At 40.0% G+C, this 22,326-nt stretch overlaps 1 protein-coding gene across 3 annotated transcripts in view; it reads right to left on the bottom strand.

Moving 5' to 3' along the window:
• Positions 1-22,326, bottom strand: part of LOC137002630 (low-density lipoprotein receptor-related protein 8-like) — a 124,881-nt gene that overhangs the window by 9,530 nt on the left and 93,025 nt on the right. For all 3 annotated transcript variants that reach the window (XM_067362393.1, XM_067362394.1, XM_067362395.1), the window contains 6 exons: positions 22,035-22,160; positions 10,781-10,952; positions 5,979-6,206; positions 4,104-4,222; positions 3,815-3,954; positions 109-250 (listed from right to left, as the gene is read on the bottom strand). In XM_067362393.1, the coding sequence (XP_067218494.1) occupies positions 109-250; positions 3,815-3,954; positions 4,104-4,222; positions 5,979-6,206; positions 10,781-10,952; positions 22,035-22,160 (927 nt within the window). The remainder of the gene's footprint in view (positions 1-108; positions 251-3,814; positions 3,955-4,103; positions 4,223-5,978; positions 6,207-10,780; positions 10,953-22,034; positions 22,161-22,326) is intronic.

Raw genomic sequence — 22,326 nt, 5'->3', positions numbered from 1 at the left:
GTGGATTTCATAAAGGTGTATTAAAAACTTCATGTAGTAAGCCATTAGTCAAACATGTCAAAAAAGGATGAAAAATTAATAAATATAGCTGAGCTGAAGTCCACACACCCCCAGGTTGGCTCAACTCATGGAAAACCACAATATCATGAGGGTCGTTGAGGTGCTCGGCAAGGCTGGTCACATCCTGCCCTGTGAGTCTGTTTGCACTGTAAACGGCCTCCTTCTCACGGTCCGTCCAGTACACCCGATCCTGAGAGACACAAGAGTCAACACAAGACTTTTACATGTCCTCGACAAAAGAAAGAAAAAAATGAGTTGGTTGCTGGGGGGTTCTGGGTGGTTTTAGGGCATTGCTAGTTGGTAGCTAGGGTGTTGTGGGTGGTTTCTAGAGCAGAACAATGCTAGCTGGGTGCTAGGATGTTCAAGGAGGGGTTAGAGTGTTGCTAGGGTCATCTGTGTGGTTGCTATGGATTCTTACATAAGGTGGTTTCTATGGTGTTGCTAAGGTGTTCTGGGTGGTTTTAGAGCATTGCTAGTTGGCAGCTTGCGTGTTGTGGGTGGTTTTAGGGTGTTTCTAGGTGGTTGCTAAGGTGTTGTGGGTGGTTGCGAGAGCATTGTTGGTTGGTTGCTAAAGTTTTCTTGGAGGGTTTAGAGTGTTGCTAGGGTGTCTTAGGTGGTTTCTATGGTGTTTCTAAGGTGTTGTGGGTGGTGTTAGAGCATTGCTAAGTGGTTGCTAGGGTTCCTGGGTGGTTTCTATGGTGTTGCTAAGGTGCTCTGGGTGGTTTTAGGGCATTGCTAGTTGGTAGCTAGGGTGTTGTAGGTGGTTTCTAGAGCAGAACATTGCTAGTTGGTTGCTAGAATGTTCTTGGAGAGGTTAGAGTGTTGCTAGGGTCTTCTGTGTGGTTGCTATGGAGTCTTACATTAGGTGGTTTCTATGGTGTTGCTAGGGTGTTCTGGGTGGTTTTAGAGCATTGCTAGTTGGCAGCTTGCGTGTTGTGGGTGGTTTTAGGGTGTTTCTAGGTGGTTGCTAGGGTGTTGTGGGTGGTTGCCAGAGCATTGTTGGTTGGTTGCTAAAGTTTTCTTGGAGGATTTAGACTGTTGCTAGGGTGTCTTAGGTGGTTTCTATGGAGTTGCTAAGGGGTTGTGGGTGGATGCTAGCTAGTGCATTTCCATGTGGTTGCTAGAATATTCTTTAAGGGTTTAGATTGCTGCTAGGTGGTAGCTAGGGTGCCCTTCAGTATGTGGATTCTAAGGCGTTACTAGGGTGATCCTAGGTGGTTTAAGGCATTGCTAGGAGTTTGCTAGGGTGTTGTAGGGTGTTGTGCTAGAGTGTTCTTAGAGGGTTTATAATGTGAGTTTAAAGTGTTGCTAGGGTTTCCTATGTGCTTTCTAAGGCATTGCTATGGTGTTGTGAGTGGTTGCGAGGGCATTGTTGGTTGGTTGCTTGAGTTTTCTTGGAAGCTTTTGAGTATTGCTAGGGTGTTCTGTGTGGTTGCTTGGGTGTGTTAAGGTGATGATACACAGGGCAACTTTTTGAGCAATGTTGCTGGGCAATGTTGCTGGGCAATGTTGCCGTCAACGGGCAACCTGATGAGACACAGGGCAATGGACAGTTGGCAGCAACTAATCAGAGAGGAGAAAATCTATTGCCAACCCAATAAATACTTTATTATAAACACTTGTTAGGCACTTTATTTTATTTCAACTTTTCAATCTTCATTTTTATTACAAAGACATGCCTTTCTGATATGATTTGTGATAGAAAAATGGAGAAGAGCGAGTTCAGCATAAGGCGGATTGGAACCCGCGTCGAGCGCATCAAAAGCTACATTCATGTGCCATACACCCTACAGCCTACACTATTACAGACGTTAAACCGACATCGTCTTGTTAGTATTTATCTGAAAACATTCAATGGCTTAATTACAGCTTACATGCATTACTTTGGACAGTTGTTGGTATTTTAAGCATTCAGTGAGGTAAATTGCCTGTTTTGGGTTGACGCATGACAACTTACTAGTGTAAAAAGATATAAGTTCACACTCCTTTTCTCTGCTCCACTGCCGCTGAGAGGCCGCCATCTTGTTTGAATTTTTTCTGAAATCTCCGAACCGGTCACGTGATCGGCTGCTAACATTCTGATTGGAGGATCTAAAAAAATTGCCCACGACCAATCTAACGTATCCAGATATAAATTTGTTGCTCATTCTCAGTGGGAATGTGCCCAAGCAACGTTGCCCGGCAACATTGTTCAAAAAGTTGCCCCGTGTATTATCACCTTTAGGTGTTCTGGTGGTTTTAGGGGATTGCTAGGTGGTTGCTTGGGTGTTGTGGGTGGTTGCTAGAGTGTTCTTGGATGGTTTAAAGCAGTGGTAAATCCCTGGAGGGCCACAGCTCTACACAGTTTTGCTCCAACCCTAATCAAACACACCTGATCCAGCTAATCAAGGTCTTCAGCATTACTAGAAAGTTCCAAACAGGTGTGAGTTGGAGCTAGTTGGAGCTAAACTCTGCAGAGCTGTGGCCCTCCAGGAATTGAGTTTGAGACCACTGGTTAAAAGTGTTGCTAGGGTTTCCTGTGTGGTATCTAAAGCATTGGTAGGATGTTGTGGGTGGTTGCTAGAGTGTTCTTGGATGGTTTACAGTGTTGCTAGGGTGTCCTCGTTGTTCCTATGGTGTTGCTAAGGTGTTCAGAGCGGTTTTGGGGAGGGGCACTGGGCCTCCCTTCTGACACAACATGCAAGAGATACAGTCAGCAAACAGTACTCAGAAAAAATAGCAAACGCCACTTAAAAAAATGAAGAGGAACCAGGCAAAGCATCTCTTCATCAATCTGTATGCACAGATATTGACGTTTGCTTGAAACAATGAAAATCAATTCAAAAACGACATCCTGGGTAAAACAAATAACTACCTAGTGCCTAGTCTCACACAAACAATAAGGCTGCCAAGAAAAAAGTTCTACATTAAAAAGTCACAGATTCTTTTGTGCGGAATCTCCGTTACTGGGGTGAAATCCATAGCCGCATTCTCTGTCCAGACTACAGCTGCCACAACAAGACCATTAATTCTGCGGTTGATGTGTAGTTGTATAAGATAACATCCCTTCAGCATTCAGCCCTCCTCTGGTGTAAGATGAAGTCAATCTTAGATTAGTGTGCTCACCACTTGAGCTGTGCTTGTGTGAAAATACTATAATCTTCTTTCTTCCTATCATATCCCCACCCAGAACCTATCCCTATGTTACCATGGAGACCGCTGAGCTTAAGCAGCAAAACAATAAAGGGAATTGTCCCACAATAAAATACAATACATCATTGAAGTAGGATGTTGAACATGAATAATTCTAAGCATGATTCAGTTTTACATTTAAAGTGGCTTCAGATGCAGCTTCAATCAATTTCCACAGCATTCCATAATAGCCACTCACCTACACATGCCACTTCTATAGATGTTTTAGTGATAGATGATATATCGCCCAGGGCAACTAACTGTTGATATTTATTTATTTTGAAATCACTTAACTGTGACCCATATCCATATCTGCTTAGTTGATTAACAGTAGTGGTGGTCGGCATCAGTTCCAAATCTACTCACATCCTTGTTAATTTTGTGTAATAATTATGATACGAATAGACTGACAGATCATCATATTAATCAGTCAGCCAATATTTGGACATTTTGATATTATTGGCATTGGTTAGTCTCTTTTGTATCAGTTCCAAAATCCCACAAAAAATTTTACTGTAAGTGTTGGGCGGCCTTGGGCAGCTGCTAAATTCACAGTAATGGACTGATAAATATACTCACTCACCTCGAACACAGCGAGGGCATAAGGGTGGCCGAGTCTCTCGCTGGAGAACAGAATGACTCTGCGATGGGCCCCATTTAAATCCACACTGGAGATCAGGTGTAGTTTTGAGTCCACCCAGTACAAGCGCTTACCAACCACATCTGCATTCAGAGACACAACGCTACTGTCAAAGAGACTGGACACTGAAGATGCTCAAATGGTTAGGACTTTCACAAGACCATCTCAATAATGTCCACCTTCTTCTTTCCATAGAGCACAAATAACAGAAGGGAATGACTATATTTCCTACCAAGTGTGATTCCATTGGGCCACTCAATGTCTTCAGACACCAACACTTGCCGATCTACACCGTTCATGCCAGCCTTCTCAATCTTGGCCCTGATGCCCCAGTCAGACCAATACATGAACCTGTGAAAACAAAGTGTTCATTACAAATGCAATTTATAATACAGAGACATCTCTTCTGTGATTTCTGAGTTAAAATTGGAATGGTATGGTTGAAAATGTCAGGGTACAACTGTCTTGATGTCAAAATGAATAGAAAACATAATTAGCCTTTCGCCGAGCCCTGCCCCCCCCTTAGTTACTGTTGCTTTGTCCGACAAGACGTGGTGCTGTCACTCCACATGCAGTGAAAAATACATCGCGGAACAAGGAGGATACTGACCACACATCGACAGACAAGACAAAGCAGGTTACTTATGATATGAAACAAAGTCCCAGCTTTCAAACCGTGTAGTTATTAAAGAAATTCAAACAATAAAAAACGTTTTGTTGCTCTTTAATGTGTCGTGACCATGGTCGTGACAGATTGCTGTAGATCCTCAGCTCAACCGCTCGTAAAAACCGATCATCTCTTCCTATTAGTCAATGAACATGAGAATGAATGTTGTTTTAGACGTCAATACACACCATTTTTCAAGTTTAACTCCACCGAGGTTAATCTTTTAACTACTGGCTGCTTTGTCAGACAAAATGGCGGATACGGCGTTCTGATTGGTTAGATCGCTTGTCAATCAAACTCCCGGCAAAAGGTCAATTAAGAATTAATAATTGAAGATGAAAAGACAACCTTAGTAAGTAGTTTAACATAGTACATATTATTTCTTCTTAATATCATAGGCATATAAAAGTCATGCAATCAAAATGCAGAAGTCATTTTGACAAGAAATAATGTTTTATGTCTTTTACTATATCAGATAATATGACCTTTTTTATTAATCAGTAAGGTTAGTACAGGCTGTAAAGTGTCATCAATGCTACTGTAGTATTCTTTATATACTATTATAGAAAATACTAATGATTTTAATTGTCATTTCTTATTATGTTTTCCGTTTTAATTTTTATTTCAGTTTAAGTTTGTGCTTTTGTCCTTTTTATTTTTTTTATTTCTAGTTTATTTTTAGCAACTTTAGTATTTTAATTTAAACTGTTTATTTTATTGTATTTCAGTTAGTTGCCAATTGCTAATTTTCACTTAGGATTTTTAAGTTTTTTATTTCATATTTATATTTTATTTTAGCTTTCAATTAACAAAACATATATTTAATAGTTTTAGTTAACAATAACAACACATAAATGATATTTATCATAATATCAAATAATTCATAAATGATATTTATGATATTTATGAATTAATAGTTCATGATACTTGTTTTTGTAATTATTAAGATGTTAACATGTTATTACCTTTCATTAGACAGTTACACATTACAAACTTTTCTTGAAAATAGCATAAAGGTTTTTTAAAACCAAATGAAATCAACATGAATTCAAAGAGCTCATTTCTAACTTGGCACATTTGTTTTTAAACTAGATAGATTTTTCTCTTCTTCACTGTTGACATTTTTTTTCCATCAGAGAGGTGAAGGTTATCGCAGAGCAGTCTTAAATGACTTATTAAAATAGCTTTGTCCATTTTGTGCCATTCACTATTGTGAGCAAACAACAGCATGTTTACAGCTATTTATGTGAGTGGTCAGGTTATCTCTATGGAATAGTAAGAATTCATTAACATTTCCTCTGTAATACTCCACAGCCCCATGTGCATGTCACTGAAAGCTTCTCTTATCATTTCAGTGACCTTTAAAGGCAGTCTGGCCTTTTGTGGTTTTGTCATTTAGAGTGGCAGTGCTGGAGCGAGATCAGTCTGATATCTGCTCACCCTCTCTCTGGATCCACAGCGATGGCCCGTGGTTCGCTCAGATCAGTGTTGATCAGCACACGTCTTCTTCTGCCATCCGCTGAAGCCACAGAGATGGTTCTGTCACCCGAATCAGTCCAATAGAGGTTGTGCTGGACCCAGTCCAGTGCCAGCCCCTCAGGGGAATGCAGATCTGAGTCGATCAGAGTAACGTGTCGAGACGGGTCGCTCGCCTCGTGGATATAAGCACTGCAAAGACGTGCAGACAATTAGAGGTTCTGCTACTAGACACATGGGTTGGCAAGACAAATCAAATGAATTCAGCTGTGACTGTTTTATATATCATGACAGAATGAAGAAAAATCCTCTGTCCACAAACATTTATTGACATTAATTTTGTAAAACAAATAACAGGAAAATATATTCAGAGTTATGCCAGTGTAAATAAAGTGAACCTGGAGCATTGCAGAAATTAAATGTGTGTGTTAACATACAAGCTAAAATGATTAAGAAACACCCTGAAACTGACACACACTCTTAATAATAAAGGTTATTAATTGGCATCTATGGTTTCATGAAGAACTTTTAACACCCATAAAACATTTCCATTCCACAAAATTTTCTTAGTGATAGATGCTATTTACACTAAGTGACAATAGCAGCATTTTCTTAGCGATATGCTATTTACACTAGGTGAAGATAGTGATAGATTCTATTTACTTCATGTAAAAGTATCAGTTCTATGCAATAAGAGTAAATAGTAATTAGATGCTAGGCCTATCTATACTTTTTGCACCTCAGTATTTTTGTACATTAATAGGATGAAATAATATATGATTATATTTATTAAAATTATTATATGGATGCTGCATTATTGGGAGAATAAAAACCCTCCCTACACCTTCCCCTAACCCTACCCAACAAACACTTTTAATATTATTAAACATCCGTTTGCAGTTTATTTCCACTTTTAGAACATTATTTCAATTTTTATTGAAAATAAATGCGAGCTTGGCAAAAGGCGGATTCAAACCCGTGTCGATCGCGTTAAAAGCCAAGTCTGCGAGCTACTGCTGCACCACTGAAGACGTTGAATTCCGCACGTCTTTTTTAAAACTTGAGTGGACCAACCAGACATTGGTGGGCGGAGCTACTGTAAATAGCATTTGCCAGCAAGATACGCTATTTGCACTTGGTGTTAATAGACACACCGTTATTATTAAGATTGTTTGCACTGAACAAAAGCATACAATGTTTGTATTCATTCCAATCCAGAATTTATTGCAATATTCCAAAATTCACATAAATAAACTACCAATCAAAAGTTTGTGGTCGGTGAGATTTTTAACGTTTTTGAAAGTTATGTGTTGCCCAAAAGCTTACAAAAAATACAAGCAAATCTAACATGATTGCTGTTTGCACTATTAATGAATGGAAAGTCAACTACATGTTTTTTATGCACATTTTATACATTTTATTTGCATCTTGGTCTTTACATCCACCATTTTTTGTTACTGATTTAGATTTTTTTTTTGGGGGGGGGGGGGGGAGCCTCATTAAACAGTATAATTCTTGAAAAAAACCTAAGCAGTTTGAAATATTATATTTTATTACAATGTCTCTTACAATGTTAAATCTCAAAATTCACACAAAAATATGAGGATGGAAAGCCAGATAATGAAGGATACTACTGTTGTTCTATGTTGTATACTGTTTCACATATTTTACATCTACAAAAAATAGTACATACTGTAATGTGCAGGATACCGTAAACAGCAATAACCATAAACATAATAATTTTGTCTGATGCTTGTTGATAATCTCATTTGTCCAAAAAACACTCCTTATATTACAGTATATTAATAATAATGAAATATGTTCTGATTTTTAGCTAAAATCGCTAATACTCAAACTTCAATCCACAGATCACCTGATCTTCACACCATCTGACGTGTTCATTAGTGTCACAGGTGTCTCAATAAAGTAATGCCCCTGCAGGGCCCCGACTCACCCTCATAGCCTTCTATTATCAGCCTTCCATATCATCCCAAACTAGTTCAAGCTCACAGCGGAGCAGTTACGGCTAATGACTTTGCACTTCATCCTCAGTTACAAGTCCAAAAGAGACAGACAACAGACAGAGAGAGCGAGGGCAGGGGCAGAGTACTGCCATTTAATAAGATACCATATAATTTTGGGCAGCCACAGAGGTGTCTATTATTAGGAAAGAGAATGTCCTCAATTAGCGAGATCACATGGAATGTGAGGAGGAGAGATAGACCGTAGAAAAATTAGTCAAGAGATTCTTTGAGAGTTTTAAATAAATCTGTAATAGGGCCAGCCCTTCAAATGGCAAGAGTCAAAACCTATCCTGTATTACATTTGCCTACAGAGGGCACTTTGAAGGGAGAACAAGAATGGTAATGGCGGTCATGTTGCAGGGTAAATTTAAACAGTGTTCAAAATAAAAACTTTTCCAAAGCCAAAACATTTTCAAAGGGATCAAATGACAGACAATTCACTCCCAAGATACCTTGTGCTGCATCAGAAACTCTCAGTGGATTATTAAAAAAAATCTTACTATCATCAACTATTTAATAAACTTTTTAGCCCATTTGTATTTTGTTAGGTGTTCAAGCATGTAGTGCTAAAACCCTATTGTAATTGTTAAATTTTCCAAGGATCAGCATTCTCCCCTAAAAGTGATCGGACAGACCAAACTGTAAGTCGTAGAGACTTGAAACTTCGAGGGCTGTTAGTACTCGCACCACCTACAACGTCTACAACGTGGTCGGCTACAGTGGTCAAAAGTACGAAATGGCTTATAACTCCTGAACCATTAGGCCTAATCTTTGGCTCAAGGCAGACAAGATGCATACCCGTTGATTTGCTCATCGCCCTAAATTTTCAGGTATTTTGGATTTTGTGAAAAAACTACTTTTGTGAACTAGTCCTAGGTTTTTCACCTAATCGGAACCAAATCAGTGCAAAAAGATTCTTTGGAGTCTGAATATCAAAAGTTATCAAAAAAAAGTTTACATTTTTATTCACAGTCGCTAAGGGGTGCCAAAACATTTGAAGTGGGCGGGGCCACTTTTACTAAAATGGCTATAACTTGTGAATGGAATGAAATATTTTCACCACTCAAAACACCTGCCTGTGGGCTCAATCTTAACATTAATATTTTAACATTACATTAAAAATATTGTGGCGATTGGCCAGTAGGTGGTGCCATAACAGGACAAAAACATGAAGACGGCTGTAACTACGCAACTGTTAGTCCAATCAACTTGAAAATTGGCATGCAGTGTCTTTGTCCGAGGGGCCACGATGTTTATGAGGACACTGATGCATCTCGTAAAACTTGTCTGCCGTCAACCCCTGAATATCAGACAAGGTTGAGGGAGGCCGATCGGAACGAAATTAACTAAGAAATTGGCCTCTCAGGGCAATTTCGTGTTTTTCACGTGCGTAAAGCATCATGTATCGCACGATTTTTCACACATGCCAACGACATTCATACCACATGGTAGAACTTCTCATTTTGAGCAACTTTGCCTCTAGGACTGCCGTTGTCCATCCAATCATTAATTAAATATTAGAGATTATTTCAAAAACCAACTTTGGTGAACTAGTCGTAGGGTTTTGGCTCAACTTCGATAAAGCCACTGTGGCACAGTTCTCGGGACTCTTAATAGTTAGGTCAATAATCATCAAAAAATGTGAAACTTTGGCCTTTGGATAGCAATAGCAGGGTCGTTTGAGAAACAAGCATGGCCAAGTCTACCCAAAAGTCTATTGTTCCTAAACGAAAACTCAGAACTTTCATTATGTGAGCACATTCAGAACATGACTCTAAAGAAGCATGCATACTTTTATGGAGGTCAGCCCATAGGTGGCGTTATAACTGTTAAAAAGCTTTAAAAACCATATATTTCCTATGGACATACTTGCTAAATAAAACAATACTTTTTTACGTATTGGCTTAAAGGCCTTAAAACGCTTGAACCCTGATAATTGCTGCTTGCAGCTATATTTGTTTTTAAAACTTGTCATTGCTGCTGTGATTATACTGAAAATATACTGAAAAAAATACATAAGTATTTGATTATGGAGTTTTAAATAATAAATATCTAATAATAAAATAATATCTGATACATCATTATTATTTATTTATTTTGTTTTAAATCTATTTCCAATAAATTACGTTCTTTTGAACTTTCAATTCATCAAACAAAGCAACAAATCATCAAGCATGTAAGAATGATTTCTGAAGGATCATGTGACACTGAAGACTGAAGTAATTATGTTGAAAATCTGCATCACAGGAATAAATTACATTTTAAAATATTTTAAAATAGAAAACAGTTTAAATTGTAATAATATTTCACAATAATCAAATAAAAGCAGCCTTGGTGAGCATAAAATACTTTCAAAAACATAAAAAAATCTTACTGACCCCAAACTTTTGAACGGCAGTGTGTATATACATACATATTCCCAAGGAACACAGGCTTGTGAATGGAAAACCCCTATAATATTTGTTTCTGTAATATGGAGTGCGGCTTTTCTGCCTCTCTGCATCTCATTTTAATGATTTCAAAAGTGTGCTGTCTAGAGAGTAAGTGTGAGGGAGAGATATGTAAATAAATGGAGCCGTATCTCCTGAGTTGAAAATAATTAACACTTCACAAGCATGTGAAGCAGCAATTTACTGTTAAATGAAGCCTGGCTCTCATAGTAATGGCCACGGCTCCCTTTTAAGTGAACAGCTAAACTGTTTCCATATTTACAGCATAACTAAAAGGTCAATATGAGGTCACCTGTATATTTTGTGTTGAAAACGATCACACCAGAACATGCGGTTGGCAGCGACGTCTATATCAATGGCCACTGCATTCTTCTGGGTAGGAACCACCTGCGTGTAGTCCCTCTTCACCAGGTCAATACGCCTGATCTCGTGCCTGTTTGTGAACATCAGGTAAGGGCTTTTTCCTAAAACAAGCACAAGGACAGATGATCACAAAGAGTTAACAGATGACTCAGTCTTTAAACAGAGAGATTTATTTTTCAGAAAGTGCACACAATGATTCATAAGTAACAGCTTAAGCAACAGTGTCTGAGAGACACAAAACCCCTTTAGAGAGAATGACATCTTTAACAATACTGTAGATTGAATGTATATATAAAGATCACATTAACTCCAGTCACAGACAGAGACGCAATAGCCCTTTGTGGAATTCACTTCATCCTTCTAAAAAACTGTTAATCATTACATTTCTTCTGCTAGATCTCTAGTACCCCAGGGACTGTTTCTGTTCGGATTTTTTAGATTCTCAGCCATCCGAATGGGCTAGTGACAGGCAGCACACATGGCATGACTCGTGTTCGTCCTTTGTATAGTATTTTGTTTATTTATACAATTGACCACAGGTCATAAACCTGAAATAAGAAACAAACAGTGTTACAAACATATCCATTTATCATATAATGCAAAATAAAGTATCATGAAATAGTTACAATAAAATAACAAGATCAGTTTCTGCTGTAAACAAGAATACACTGTCATATAATCCCCTATACAGTTTCACACAGCGCCATACTACTACAAACTACATTTCCCATCATGCATAGCGGCGCTCATGCGCAGAGTATAACAGTTACACGAGTCGACGGGCAAAGTGCATCAATCATTATAACACTACGCTTCAATGTTTTATTACATTAATGCAACTCCGTCGCTTACCACAACAATGCGCTACATTAATTTGCTTGGTAACTTGTTAAATATCCAGTGCACGGGCATACTGAGAACGAGAGATTGGAACAGCGCTCGCGCTAATCCGACTACAAAGCGAGTCTCTCTGCACGGACTAAACACAGCCAATGTCAACAATAACACAGGCAGGTAACTTTAAACACTCCTATATTAAATTACAGTAGACCGTGACTCATGATAAACTGTTCAAAAAGCTCTAAACTCGCTACATACCAACAGGCTGTGTGCTCCTGACGATGGGTGAATCATAATCGACGCTACTCCGTGCTTTTTCTTCCATGAAGCTTCCGGCGCAATCGCGCATGCCCATGCTCAAATGACCATCACGCAACAAAATAATTATTATAACGCAAATAATTTTTTTTAGCTTAAATAAATCCTATCATTCCCAATATTTTAAGCGGACCTTTTTATACCCATGAATTTTACTAATATTTTTCTCTAGTGACCCAAAGAACCGAACACCTCCCACTTGGCCGACTGATGTAAATCAGGGAAGGCCACTAAATATAACTTCAGTCTCTTTTTTTTTTTTTTCTCCAGCACACGCAGCCGCCTCCCAGGGTTACCCACTGGTAATGACTTTATGCTGGTCTTCCACAGGAATTAATACGACCAGTCTCCGCACATCCCTGCGAAGGATGATAGTAGAAAGTAAAGCTGAATCTTTTGCCTGGGTCCTGGCGACAAGGGGGCAGGAAGACCTATACAGGTTGCCACGTCAGCATCACGGACCACCCCAGACTTGTCCGGGTAGGTGGCAACGATTCGACCGAGTCGGAACTGTCCTCTTAGGGCATTCTGGTCTGCGATCCAAACTAGATCTCCAACCTGGACACTTCTTTCCACTCTGTGCCACTTATGCCGGATAAACAAGTTTGGTCCTGCTAGTTCACTCCACTTTGACCAGAATTTGTCAACTCCCACTTGAACAGCTTTCAGCCTCCGCCAAGAGTGAGTTTCCAAATCAACACCGTGCATATCTCCTCCTTGCCCAGTGCGTCCTAGGATGAGAGAGTTAGGAGTCAAGTACTCTACTGTATCTTCTTGTTCTTGTGCCTTGGCGTCGATGGGACGCTCGTTAGTTAGGTTGGCTGCTGAGTAGAGAAGAGTCTGGAACTCCCCCCAGGTGTAGTTATCGGTTGTTCTGCTGAGACTACTGAGAGCTCTTTTGACAAGTTTAACAGCAGCCTCGGCCGCTCCATTCCTGTGGGGTGAATCCGCAGGATGGAACTCCCATTGCCATTCAGTTCCATTTTTTGCTGCTATGTCCTCAATAGCCACCTTCTCTAAGCATGCTAAGTGCTTGTGTAGATCTCTCAGAGCAGACTTGGCACCTATGAAATTAGTGCCTCTGTCAGACCATAACTTCCGAGGATGCCCCCTTAAAGCAGTGAATCTGGAGTAGGCTTGAAGAAAGCTCTCAGCAGACAAGTCGTCAACGAGGTCCGCGTGAATGGCTCTAGAAGCCATACAACAATATACAACTCCCCAAACCTTTTTCTTGGTCCGTTTCTTTACTGCATCTCTAACCTCAAAGGGGCCGAAAAGGTCCAATGTGGTATACTCAAAGGGGTTTGCTCTGCTAGTACGTTCATGAGGAAGGTCGCTCATTACCTGTTGGCATAGCTTTGCTCTTTGCTTCTTGCAAGTAACGCAATCATTTATAATCTTCTTGACTATCCTACGGCCTTCTATGACCCAAGCTTTTCTTCTCGTGCGTAGCAGTGTAGCAGCAACACCCTCATGATTGGCCTCGTGAGCTTCTCTAGCCAGTAACGTTCCCAGCCATGACTGGAATGGAATCAACGGTATAACTCTTCCGTCTTCACTCCAAGATTGCACTCTACCGCCACAAAGCAAGAGTCCTGTGTTTTCATCTTTTGTTACAACCAGGCGATTCAAGGCTGTAGTCTTAAAGTTCAAGCCGTCCTGGGCAGCAAGGGCTAAGTCTTGAAAAGCAACTGTTCTCTCTCCTACAGATAGCTTAGGACTACTTGCCTCCCACTTTGCTGAATTCAAGGCTTGGTTCTTCACCTTTAGCCAAGTTTCTGTAGCTCGTCGGACCCAAGCGATAGTTCCACATAGTTTTGATAAACTACTGAACCGCTTGGGCTCCACCAGGCGCACAAGAGCCAAGCCCCAAGGTTTCCCTCTCTTCCTTTCTACTGCTTGAGTTGGACCTTGGTCTTTTGGTGGTTGTAGTATATCAGCTCCTACGTTAGCGCCATTACCAGTGCTGCAGGGTCTTGCAATTTTTTGTGATTGAGCTCTGGTGGTTACAGCTGAGAATGCTTTTCTTTGTAACCTTTTTACTTGATCAGCAACTTTGGTCACAATTTCACTGGCCATCTTCACAGGCCATTCGGCTTCAGGTCTTTTTAAGAACTCTGGGCCTTGTTGCCATTCTGACTCTTCGTCGAGTTCTTCAGGAGTTGCTCCCCTAGTGATGATGTCAGAAATGTTAAGAGTGCCGTCAACCCACCTCCACTCATCTACTGGCCCAGCCATCTGTATTTCACCGATTCGGTTGGAGAAGAACGTTTGGTAACCATAACTATCCTTCTGAATTGCCCCTAAGATAGTTAGACTGTCCACAAAGTGGACCCAGTGTTTGACCTCTAGGCGGCAGTGCTTTTCAAAGTACCTTCTCAATCGGGTTGCGAAGACAGCGCCACATAACTCTGCCTTGATCACGTCCCCTTTCTGGTTGAGAGGAGTTAGTTTGGCTTTCGACTCAACAAATCTCACAACAACTCCACTTCGCGTTTCCCAGCGGAGATAAAGCACGGCGCCGTAGGAAGCCTCACTCCCATCTGAAAACGTGATACCCATTGGGCTGCCCATGGCTTCAAAGGGCGTAAGACTTCTTTCGAACTTCACCTTGCCAAGTCTCACGTACTCCTCGAAAAGTCTAATAGCAGCCTCTCGGATTCTTGGCGACAATGGGTCATCCCAAGTATCTTTAATTGGATTACCTATACTTGCTTCTTGGTAGGATTCCCTTACAAGCATTACTCCTTTCTGCTTTGCAGGAGTGCCAAACCCGATAGGGTCATAGAACCCAGCGACTTGACTTAAAAGCACTCGACGAGTTAAGGGGTCTGGAGTTCGACTTCTTACTTGCTCTTCCTTCAAATCAATTTCCGTCCTCATCTTTCCTCGCTTCTTTGAGAAGTTAATGGACGTCAACACCCGAAGTTTGTCAGTCTCTGGCTCATAACCGACACCCAGCGCTTTGCTTTCTTCGTCTCGCATCTGATTAGGCAATACAAGAGTCTTAGGCGTGGACACAGTTGTCTCAATGTTACTGGAGTTAGTTGCAACTCCTAACCTCCCACTTTGGCCCGTCAAAACCCATGGTTTTAAGGAGAAACTTCCAGCCTTCAAGATCCTTTCAACTCCATTGCTGATCTTTTCCAGTGTTTTGATGTCATTGTGGGATGTTAATATGTCATCAACATAGCTGTCTTCTACCAGAACACGGCGTTCTTCGACCATGGTTGCAAACTGTGGAAGATTAGCAGTCTCCCTCATAGCAACCTGGGCAATGCAGCCAGCAGGTTTGTCCCCGATGTTAACTCTGACGACAGCGAAGGTTTGAATCTCATCCTTAGGGTTGTCTCTCCAGAGGAACCGATGGAGATGAACTTCTTTGTCTTTAAGCCAAACAGAATTATACATTTTCTTCACGTCACCTAGGGCGGCATACAATCCAGTTCTGAATCTTAGAAGAACTCCTCTGATCTGATTGAGGACATCTGGGCCCTTGTACAAAAGGTCATTTAAACTCACCCCGTTGAACTCTTGGCTGCTGTTCCATACAATTCTTACAGGGGTAGAGGATGAGTGTGGATTTGGTGCGACTAAATGGTTGATGTACCACTTTGGGCCCTCCCAGCTATCAAGTTCTTCTTGAGTGAGTTTGATGGCAGCTCCCCTTGCGATCATCTCGTGGATTTGCTCCCTGTACGCAGCCTTCCATTCCGGTTCCTTCTCGAGGCGTTTCTCAGTGTTGAGGAAAGTCGCCTCCACTGCACGTCGGTTGTCTGGCAGAGTCGCAGGATCACCTTTCCAGGGATAAGTTGCGTCCCAGTGAGGAGACATGCTGTGCTTGTCTGCTTGCACATAAGTGAGGCATTCTTTGATCTTTTCTATTTCTCTTTCCTCTCCTAGTGTCATTTCTTTCCCACCAGGGGGACATCTACCGCATTTGCAGCCACCACATTGAGGGTCGCAGGCAGCGCCGATGCTGTCCCACTTGAACCAATCAAACATTTCTTTGTTAGTGACCAAAGTACTCCTGGGGATTGCTCCTTCATCTTTAGCTTTGGCAAGTTCAATTGGGTCAACAAGGACTTCTTTATAAGCCTTTGAAGCTGATCTCATAGAACGAGCAAAATGAGTTTCGGACCTGTGCACCGCTAAGTCCACTTTCTCAAAGAGGTCAGGATGAGCTCCACCGACCGTTATACCCAGAGGACCGTCCCAGAGGACGAGGTCTCCTTCCACTTTGATTGGTTGTGGGACCAGACGACCTTCCCTATGGCTTATTAATAGGTCGATTTTATCTGGACGGACCAAGTCGTGAGCAGCAACATTAGGAAAGAATTTCAGTAGTTGCTGTGGCGTGACTGCTTGGTTTACTTTTGCAATGCTCTCCAGGCCGTAACATAGGAGCTTGTGCTCCGCCACTGTACCCTTCTGTGTTTTTACTCTTAGTCTCATAGTATACCTTTTAGTAGAAACTATCTTCTCCATTCCTCCAACTCCTTGCACAATCAACTTGATGTTTTCCCCTTTCAGCTTAAAACGCTCAGCGGCTTCATTTGAGATATAATTGGTATCTGAAGCAAGATCGATGAGTGTTCCGATCAACTGGCCTGAGTTAGTCGTCACGGAGAGCAGCATCATTACTACGGGGTACTCTTTTGGCTCACTATCTGAATTAGTACACACTGTTGTTGAAATCTTATTTGAGAAAGCTTCTTTGACCTCTGCTTTTAGCTGTGGGGAAAGCTTGGCAAGCACCTCCTCTTGCCTGTCTGTCAGTCCAAGCCTCTGTTTCTCTATTCCAAATTTGCATTGTTCTTCCTTCTTTCTATCGTTCTTTCTTACCTGTGGCAATGGGCAGAGTAAGTAGTTGTGGTCTGACGACCCTCCTTTCTGGCAATCTTCTTTAGAGCATAGAAACTTTTCAGTGCAGTAGCCATCCTCAGTATGGATGCACAAACATTTGAGGCATACTCCTGACTTCTTTAACTGAGCTTTCTTGCTCGACAAGTTGAGCTTCTTGAAGGCTTTGCATGCAAACAATCTACCGGCGTGCTTTCCGTCCCCACAAGTTATGCATGAGCTAGGTTGATAGCCCTTTTTGATTGATGTAGTCTTGGTAAATGCCTTCTTTTCTCTACTTTTTTCCTGTGACCTTTCAGTATAGTCTCTTGAGCTAGGCTGCAGTTGATCTAACTCCTCAAGAATGTCCTCCTGTTTTTTCAAGTACTCCATTAGACAATCAAAGTGGTTTCTGGGTGAAAACCCGTTTGCAGGGTGGTTTTTATAAGTTATCCACTTTTCTTTCAGGGAGTCTGGTAACTTGCTCTCAATCGACTGTGCTACTAACCGATTTTTTACAGCATCTTCTTCCCCTAGGACTTGGAGGTCACGAAGAGCTCTTTCCACAGCTTGGATTAGTTCAATCGTCTTTCTAGGACTGTTTCCCCTTACAGGCGGTAGGTCATGAACTTCTTTTGAGATAAGTAGTACTATTTTCGGCTTGTTTCCATACTTGTTGTCCAGGAGTCTGAACACATCAGTTGCAGATCCACAGCTAGACAAAACGAGGTTCCTTTTGACTTTGTCATCTAAGCTTCCTATAAGATGGAACTTTTTTATATTTTCTAAACCATGTGGGTTTCCCAGCTGCTGAAGGTCCTCCCATTCAGCTTTCCAACGGTAGTAATCCCTCATATTACCAGAGAAAGTAGGAAGGCGTGCACGTTCTAGCACGAGTTGGGGCTTAAAATGGAAAGACCCTGGGTACATGTTGGAAACATCTTGGGCTTGCGATTGCGTGCTTGTAGCATTTGGAAGTCCACCATCAATGAGATAGGTAGGAGCAATGGGTGGGTCATGCCGAACTTCGTTCATAGGAATGTGACTATCTACAGAACAGGACGGTTTACGATTAGGAGAAGAACAAGAACTAATAGACGCGGCGGCTTGCCCACCAGTCTGGCTTTCCTCGTCTTCAGCTTTCACTAGTTCTTTCTGCTCCTCATCGTCTTCAGACCAATTGCTGCGTCGTTGCCATACCCACTTATCTCCCAGTCTCTCTTGTCGTTTTCTCAACATCCTGCTACGGTTTCTGGATTCAGTTAGTGAGGCATGAGGAATCATTTCTGTCCACTCAATTACTAGACTGTTTACTTCACAGACATCTCGTTCTAAGTTCCTAATCATCAGTTCACACTCCTTCCTACCCAGTTGCATATGGTCGGTTGCTTCGGCCTGATCCAGAGCTGAGTTTACCTCCTTAACAAGGGTGGAAATTTGCTCCTCCGCAAATCTGGTCCAGAAGCTGTTTTGGATGAGGTGTTTTACTGCATCAAACTTTCGATCGCATTCTAATGTTTTCTCGTCAACCTGATCTGCCCTTTTTGTGGCTTCTTCGTCTTCTAATTCTCGTAGGGCCATAGCATACTCAAATCCTGCATCTTCCACTCTGGCATGATCGCCTTTGAAATCTCTCCACTCAGCCTTTAGATCCCTTTCTTCTAGCGCATTGGCTCTGGAGGTGAGATGGTTGGCTCTTTTAGTGAACGCAGTCTGGGCTGCTGAACGCTTCTGCCGTAACCTCTCTATTTTCTCCTTTTCTGCCATCTTGCCAATTTGCAGACTAGCAAGTGAATAGGCGGTTTAGAAGGGCTTTTGACTGAACTAGATAAGGTACCCAATAAATGATTTATCTTTTGGTCCTCAGGCTTCAGAACAGGGCCACAATGTTTGAATGGCAGGCCAAAAATTGGTTTATGACTGTTCGGATTTTTTAGATTCTCAGCCATCCGAATGGGCTAGTGACAGGCAGCACACATGGCATGACTCGTGTTCGTCCTTTGTATAGTATTTTGTTTATTTATACAATTGACCACAGGTCATAAACCTGAAATAAGAAACAAACAGTGTTACAAACATATCCATTTATCATATAATGCAAAATAAAGTATCATGAAATAGTTACAATAAAATAACAAGATCAGTTTCTGCTGTAAACAAGAATACACTGTCATATAATCCCCTATACAGTTTCACACAGCGCCATACTACTACAAACTACATTTCCCATCATGCATAGCGGCGCTCATGCGCAGAGTATAACAGTTACACGAGTCGACGGGCAAAGTGCATCAATCATTATAACACTACGCTTCAATGTTTTATTACATTAATGCAACTCCGTCGCTTACCACAACAATGCGCTACATTAATTTGCTTGGTAACTTGTTAAATATCCAGTGCACGGGCATACTGAGAACGAGAGATTGGAACAGCGCTCGCGCTAATCCGACTACAAAGCGAGTCTCTCTGCACGGACTAAACACAGCCAATGTCAACAATAACACAGGCAGGTAACTTTAAACACTCCTATATTAAATTACAGTAGACCGTGACTCATGATAAACTGTTCAAAAAGCTCTAAACTCGCTACATACCAACAGGCTGTGTGCTCCTGACGATGGGTGAATCATAATCGACGCTACTCCGTGCTTTTTTCTTCCATGAAGCTTCCGGCGCAATCGCGCATGCCCATGCTCAAATGACCATCACGCAACAAAATAATTATTATAACGCAAATAATTTTTTTTAGCTTAAATAAATCCTATCATTCCCAATATTTTAAGCGGACCTTTTTATACCCATGAATTTTACTAATATTTTTCTCTAGTGACCCAAAGAACCGAACAGTTTCCTATTGCTATTTTTCACGTCTTCTACTTGAAAGCAGATGAGCCGTAGAGGGCACAGGAAGTTGCAGTCAGTCAGGTGATAAGATCTAATTGGACTGTCAGCAGAAGCTGAATGAAACGTGCTGGCAAATATTTAAAAATGACTTAAAGGACTGAATTCCTACACTGTGATCTAATGTAAGATGACCAGAAGCATGAACAGCCAAATTGAATGCAGAAATGGGTCAGTGTAAAGGGTCAATGTTGGGCTGGTTAGCATGGGCCAGTAACAACACCATCTGGCTGAAAAGAGCTTCTTTCTCCATTGATGAGAAAAATTCTTAATGATTATTATTATTTTTTAAATTAAATATATGATTAAATAATATGTATTATATATCATGCATTTGTATATTATTTTATTCTACATATATTATACGTATTATACTCTTCCGCTCACCAAGGCTGCATTTATTTGATCAAAAACACAGTAAAACAGTAATATTGTGAAATATTACAATTTATTCCTGTGATGGCAAAGCTGAATTTTCAGCAACTTTACTCCAGTCTTCGGTTTCACATGATCCTTCAGAAATCATTCTTAATATGATGATTTGATGCTCAAGAGACATTTCTTATTATTTTCAATGTTGAAAACAGTTGTGCTGCTTAATATTTATGTGGAAACCGTGATACCTTTTTTCAGGAATCATTTTTCATTTATTTGAAAAATTATATTTTTGTAACATTATAAATGTTTTTATTGTCACTTTTATTGTATTAATAGTAGTATTCATTTCTTTCAAATATTCTCCCAACTGTTTGATATACAGTACTGTGAAAAAGTCTTAGGCCAACACCAGCTTTGTTGTATTGGTAATGTTTTAATGACCATCCATATTTGTTTTTCGGTCTCTTTATTAAGATACAAACAGAAAATAAAGTAAATATGTACACAAAATGTAAAAAAAAAAAAACAGAACAAAATGGCTTCTTTAAGCTAAAATCATTATTTAGTGTGACCTCCTGGACTTTCTCAAAAAAGAAACTTCTCATCATATTTTGAAAGTTTTTTTGGCCTTCCAATCCTTTTCCATACCATTTAGGTTTGAGAGAGCCCGGTTCCTGCTATTGCTCAAGTGTAAGGGGAGGTCACTAAATACTTGCCACATTAGCCTATAGAAGCCGTTTTTTCCCCCCAGATTTTTTCTGATTTTTAATAACATGTAATGGTGGACTAAGACTTTTGCACAGTACTGTATGTTAAAGTTGTCCCACAAAGGATATTTACTATAACTTAGCCAGCTAGTCTTCCTCTGTCAACCAGCTTCACCAAAAATATGCTACATGCTACAATATTGTACTTCTGGTCCACTAGTTAAACAGGCACCCAACTAGCAAAAATCAACCTTTATTGTATGGAAAGTGGGTAAAATGAAAGTTTAAAGATACACACTTCTCTGCTGAGGTTAGAAACCATAATAAACTTCATAATAAAGTTTATAATAACTCACGCTATGAAGCATTAGTTAAGCATAAGTAAATAGTCAATTCATCATTTATATAAAACATTAATAGACATTAGCAAGCCGTTTATAAATACAGCTATAAATGCTTTGTTCTTGATTTATAAGCATATCTATAATGAGTTTAATAATTGTATTTTCATACTTTTTTAATGATCATTATTTAGACATATAGTAATAATTACTTAGTGTGTTAATAAATGCTTTAATAAAACATATTTCTAGTGTCAAAACTACCTCAGTACTAACTTTAAAACATTAGAGAACAGCAGTGCAGAAGATCACTGAACCTTTAAATCTCATTTATAAAAGCTTTACAAAGCATAAATAGTCCTCACTTTAGATGAGCTCACAAAAATAGTTAACTGACCACTTCTAAATGTCTTATAACTACCTGAATTAAACATGAATTGCAGTAGAAATGTGTTAATAAAGCATTTATTAACACACTTTGTAACTATTACTACATGTCTAAACAATAAAATGTATAAATGAATGTTTAAATAGTTTATTAATCATTTACTTACACTTCCTAAATGATCTTATGACCACTGATAGCTCCTCAATAACCAGTTTGTAAATAATGTAATACTTAATTTAGAAATGATAAATTGATTATTATTAAAGTATGAAAATACAATTATTAAACACATTATAGATATGCTTATAAATCAAGAATAGAGTATTTATAGCTGTATTTATAAACTGCTTACTAATGTCTGTTAATGCTTCATAAGTGATGTATTGACTAACTAATGCTTCATAGTGTGCAATTATTATAAAGTGTTACCTAAACATCTTTTTTTTTAAATACAATATATCTTACCCTCAGCTTTACAGGTCTTGCTTACGGGGTCCATCTCATAACCCCGGTGACATTCACACTTGAAATCCCCTTTCAGGTTGATGCAGATCTGACTGCAGGCATCAGGGTTCTCACACTCATCAATATCTGCGGGGTAAACAAACACACGGGACTGCAGACATGATAACTCACTTAAGACAGGTTAATGTCACGGCCACATTGTTTGGTACAAAGGAACAGTAAGTCTGCTATGACACAGAACAGTGATTAAACAATAATACACAAATAAATAAGAGTCTGTTCTGATATTCAT

The sequence above is a fragment of the Chanodichthys erythropterus genome, chromosome 16, assembly GCF_024489055.1.
Source record: "Chanodichthys erythropterus isolate Z2021 chromosome 16, ASM2448905v1, whole genome shotgun sequence".
In the NCBI taxonomy this organism is placed as follows: Eukaryota; Metazoa; Chordata; class Actinopteri; order Cypriniformes; family Xenocyprididae; genus Chanodichthys; species Chanodichthys erythropterus.
The sequence above is the reverse complement of the archived record's forward strand: the minus strand, read 5'-3'. Positions and strand labels throughout refer to the sequence as shown.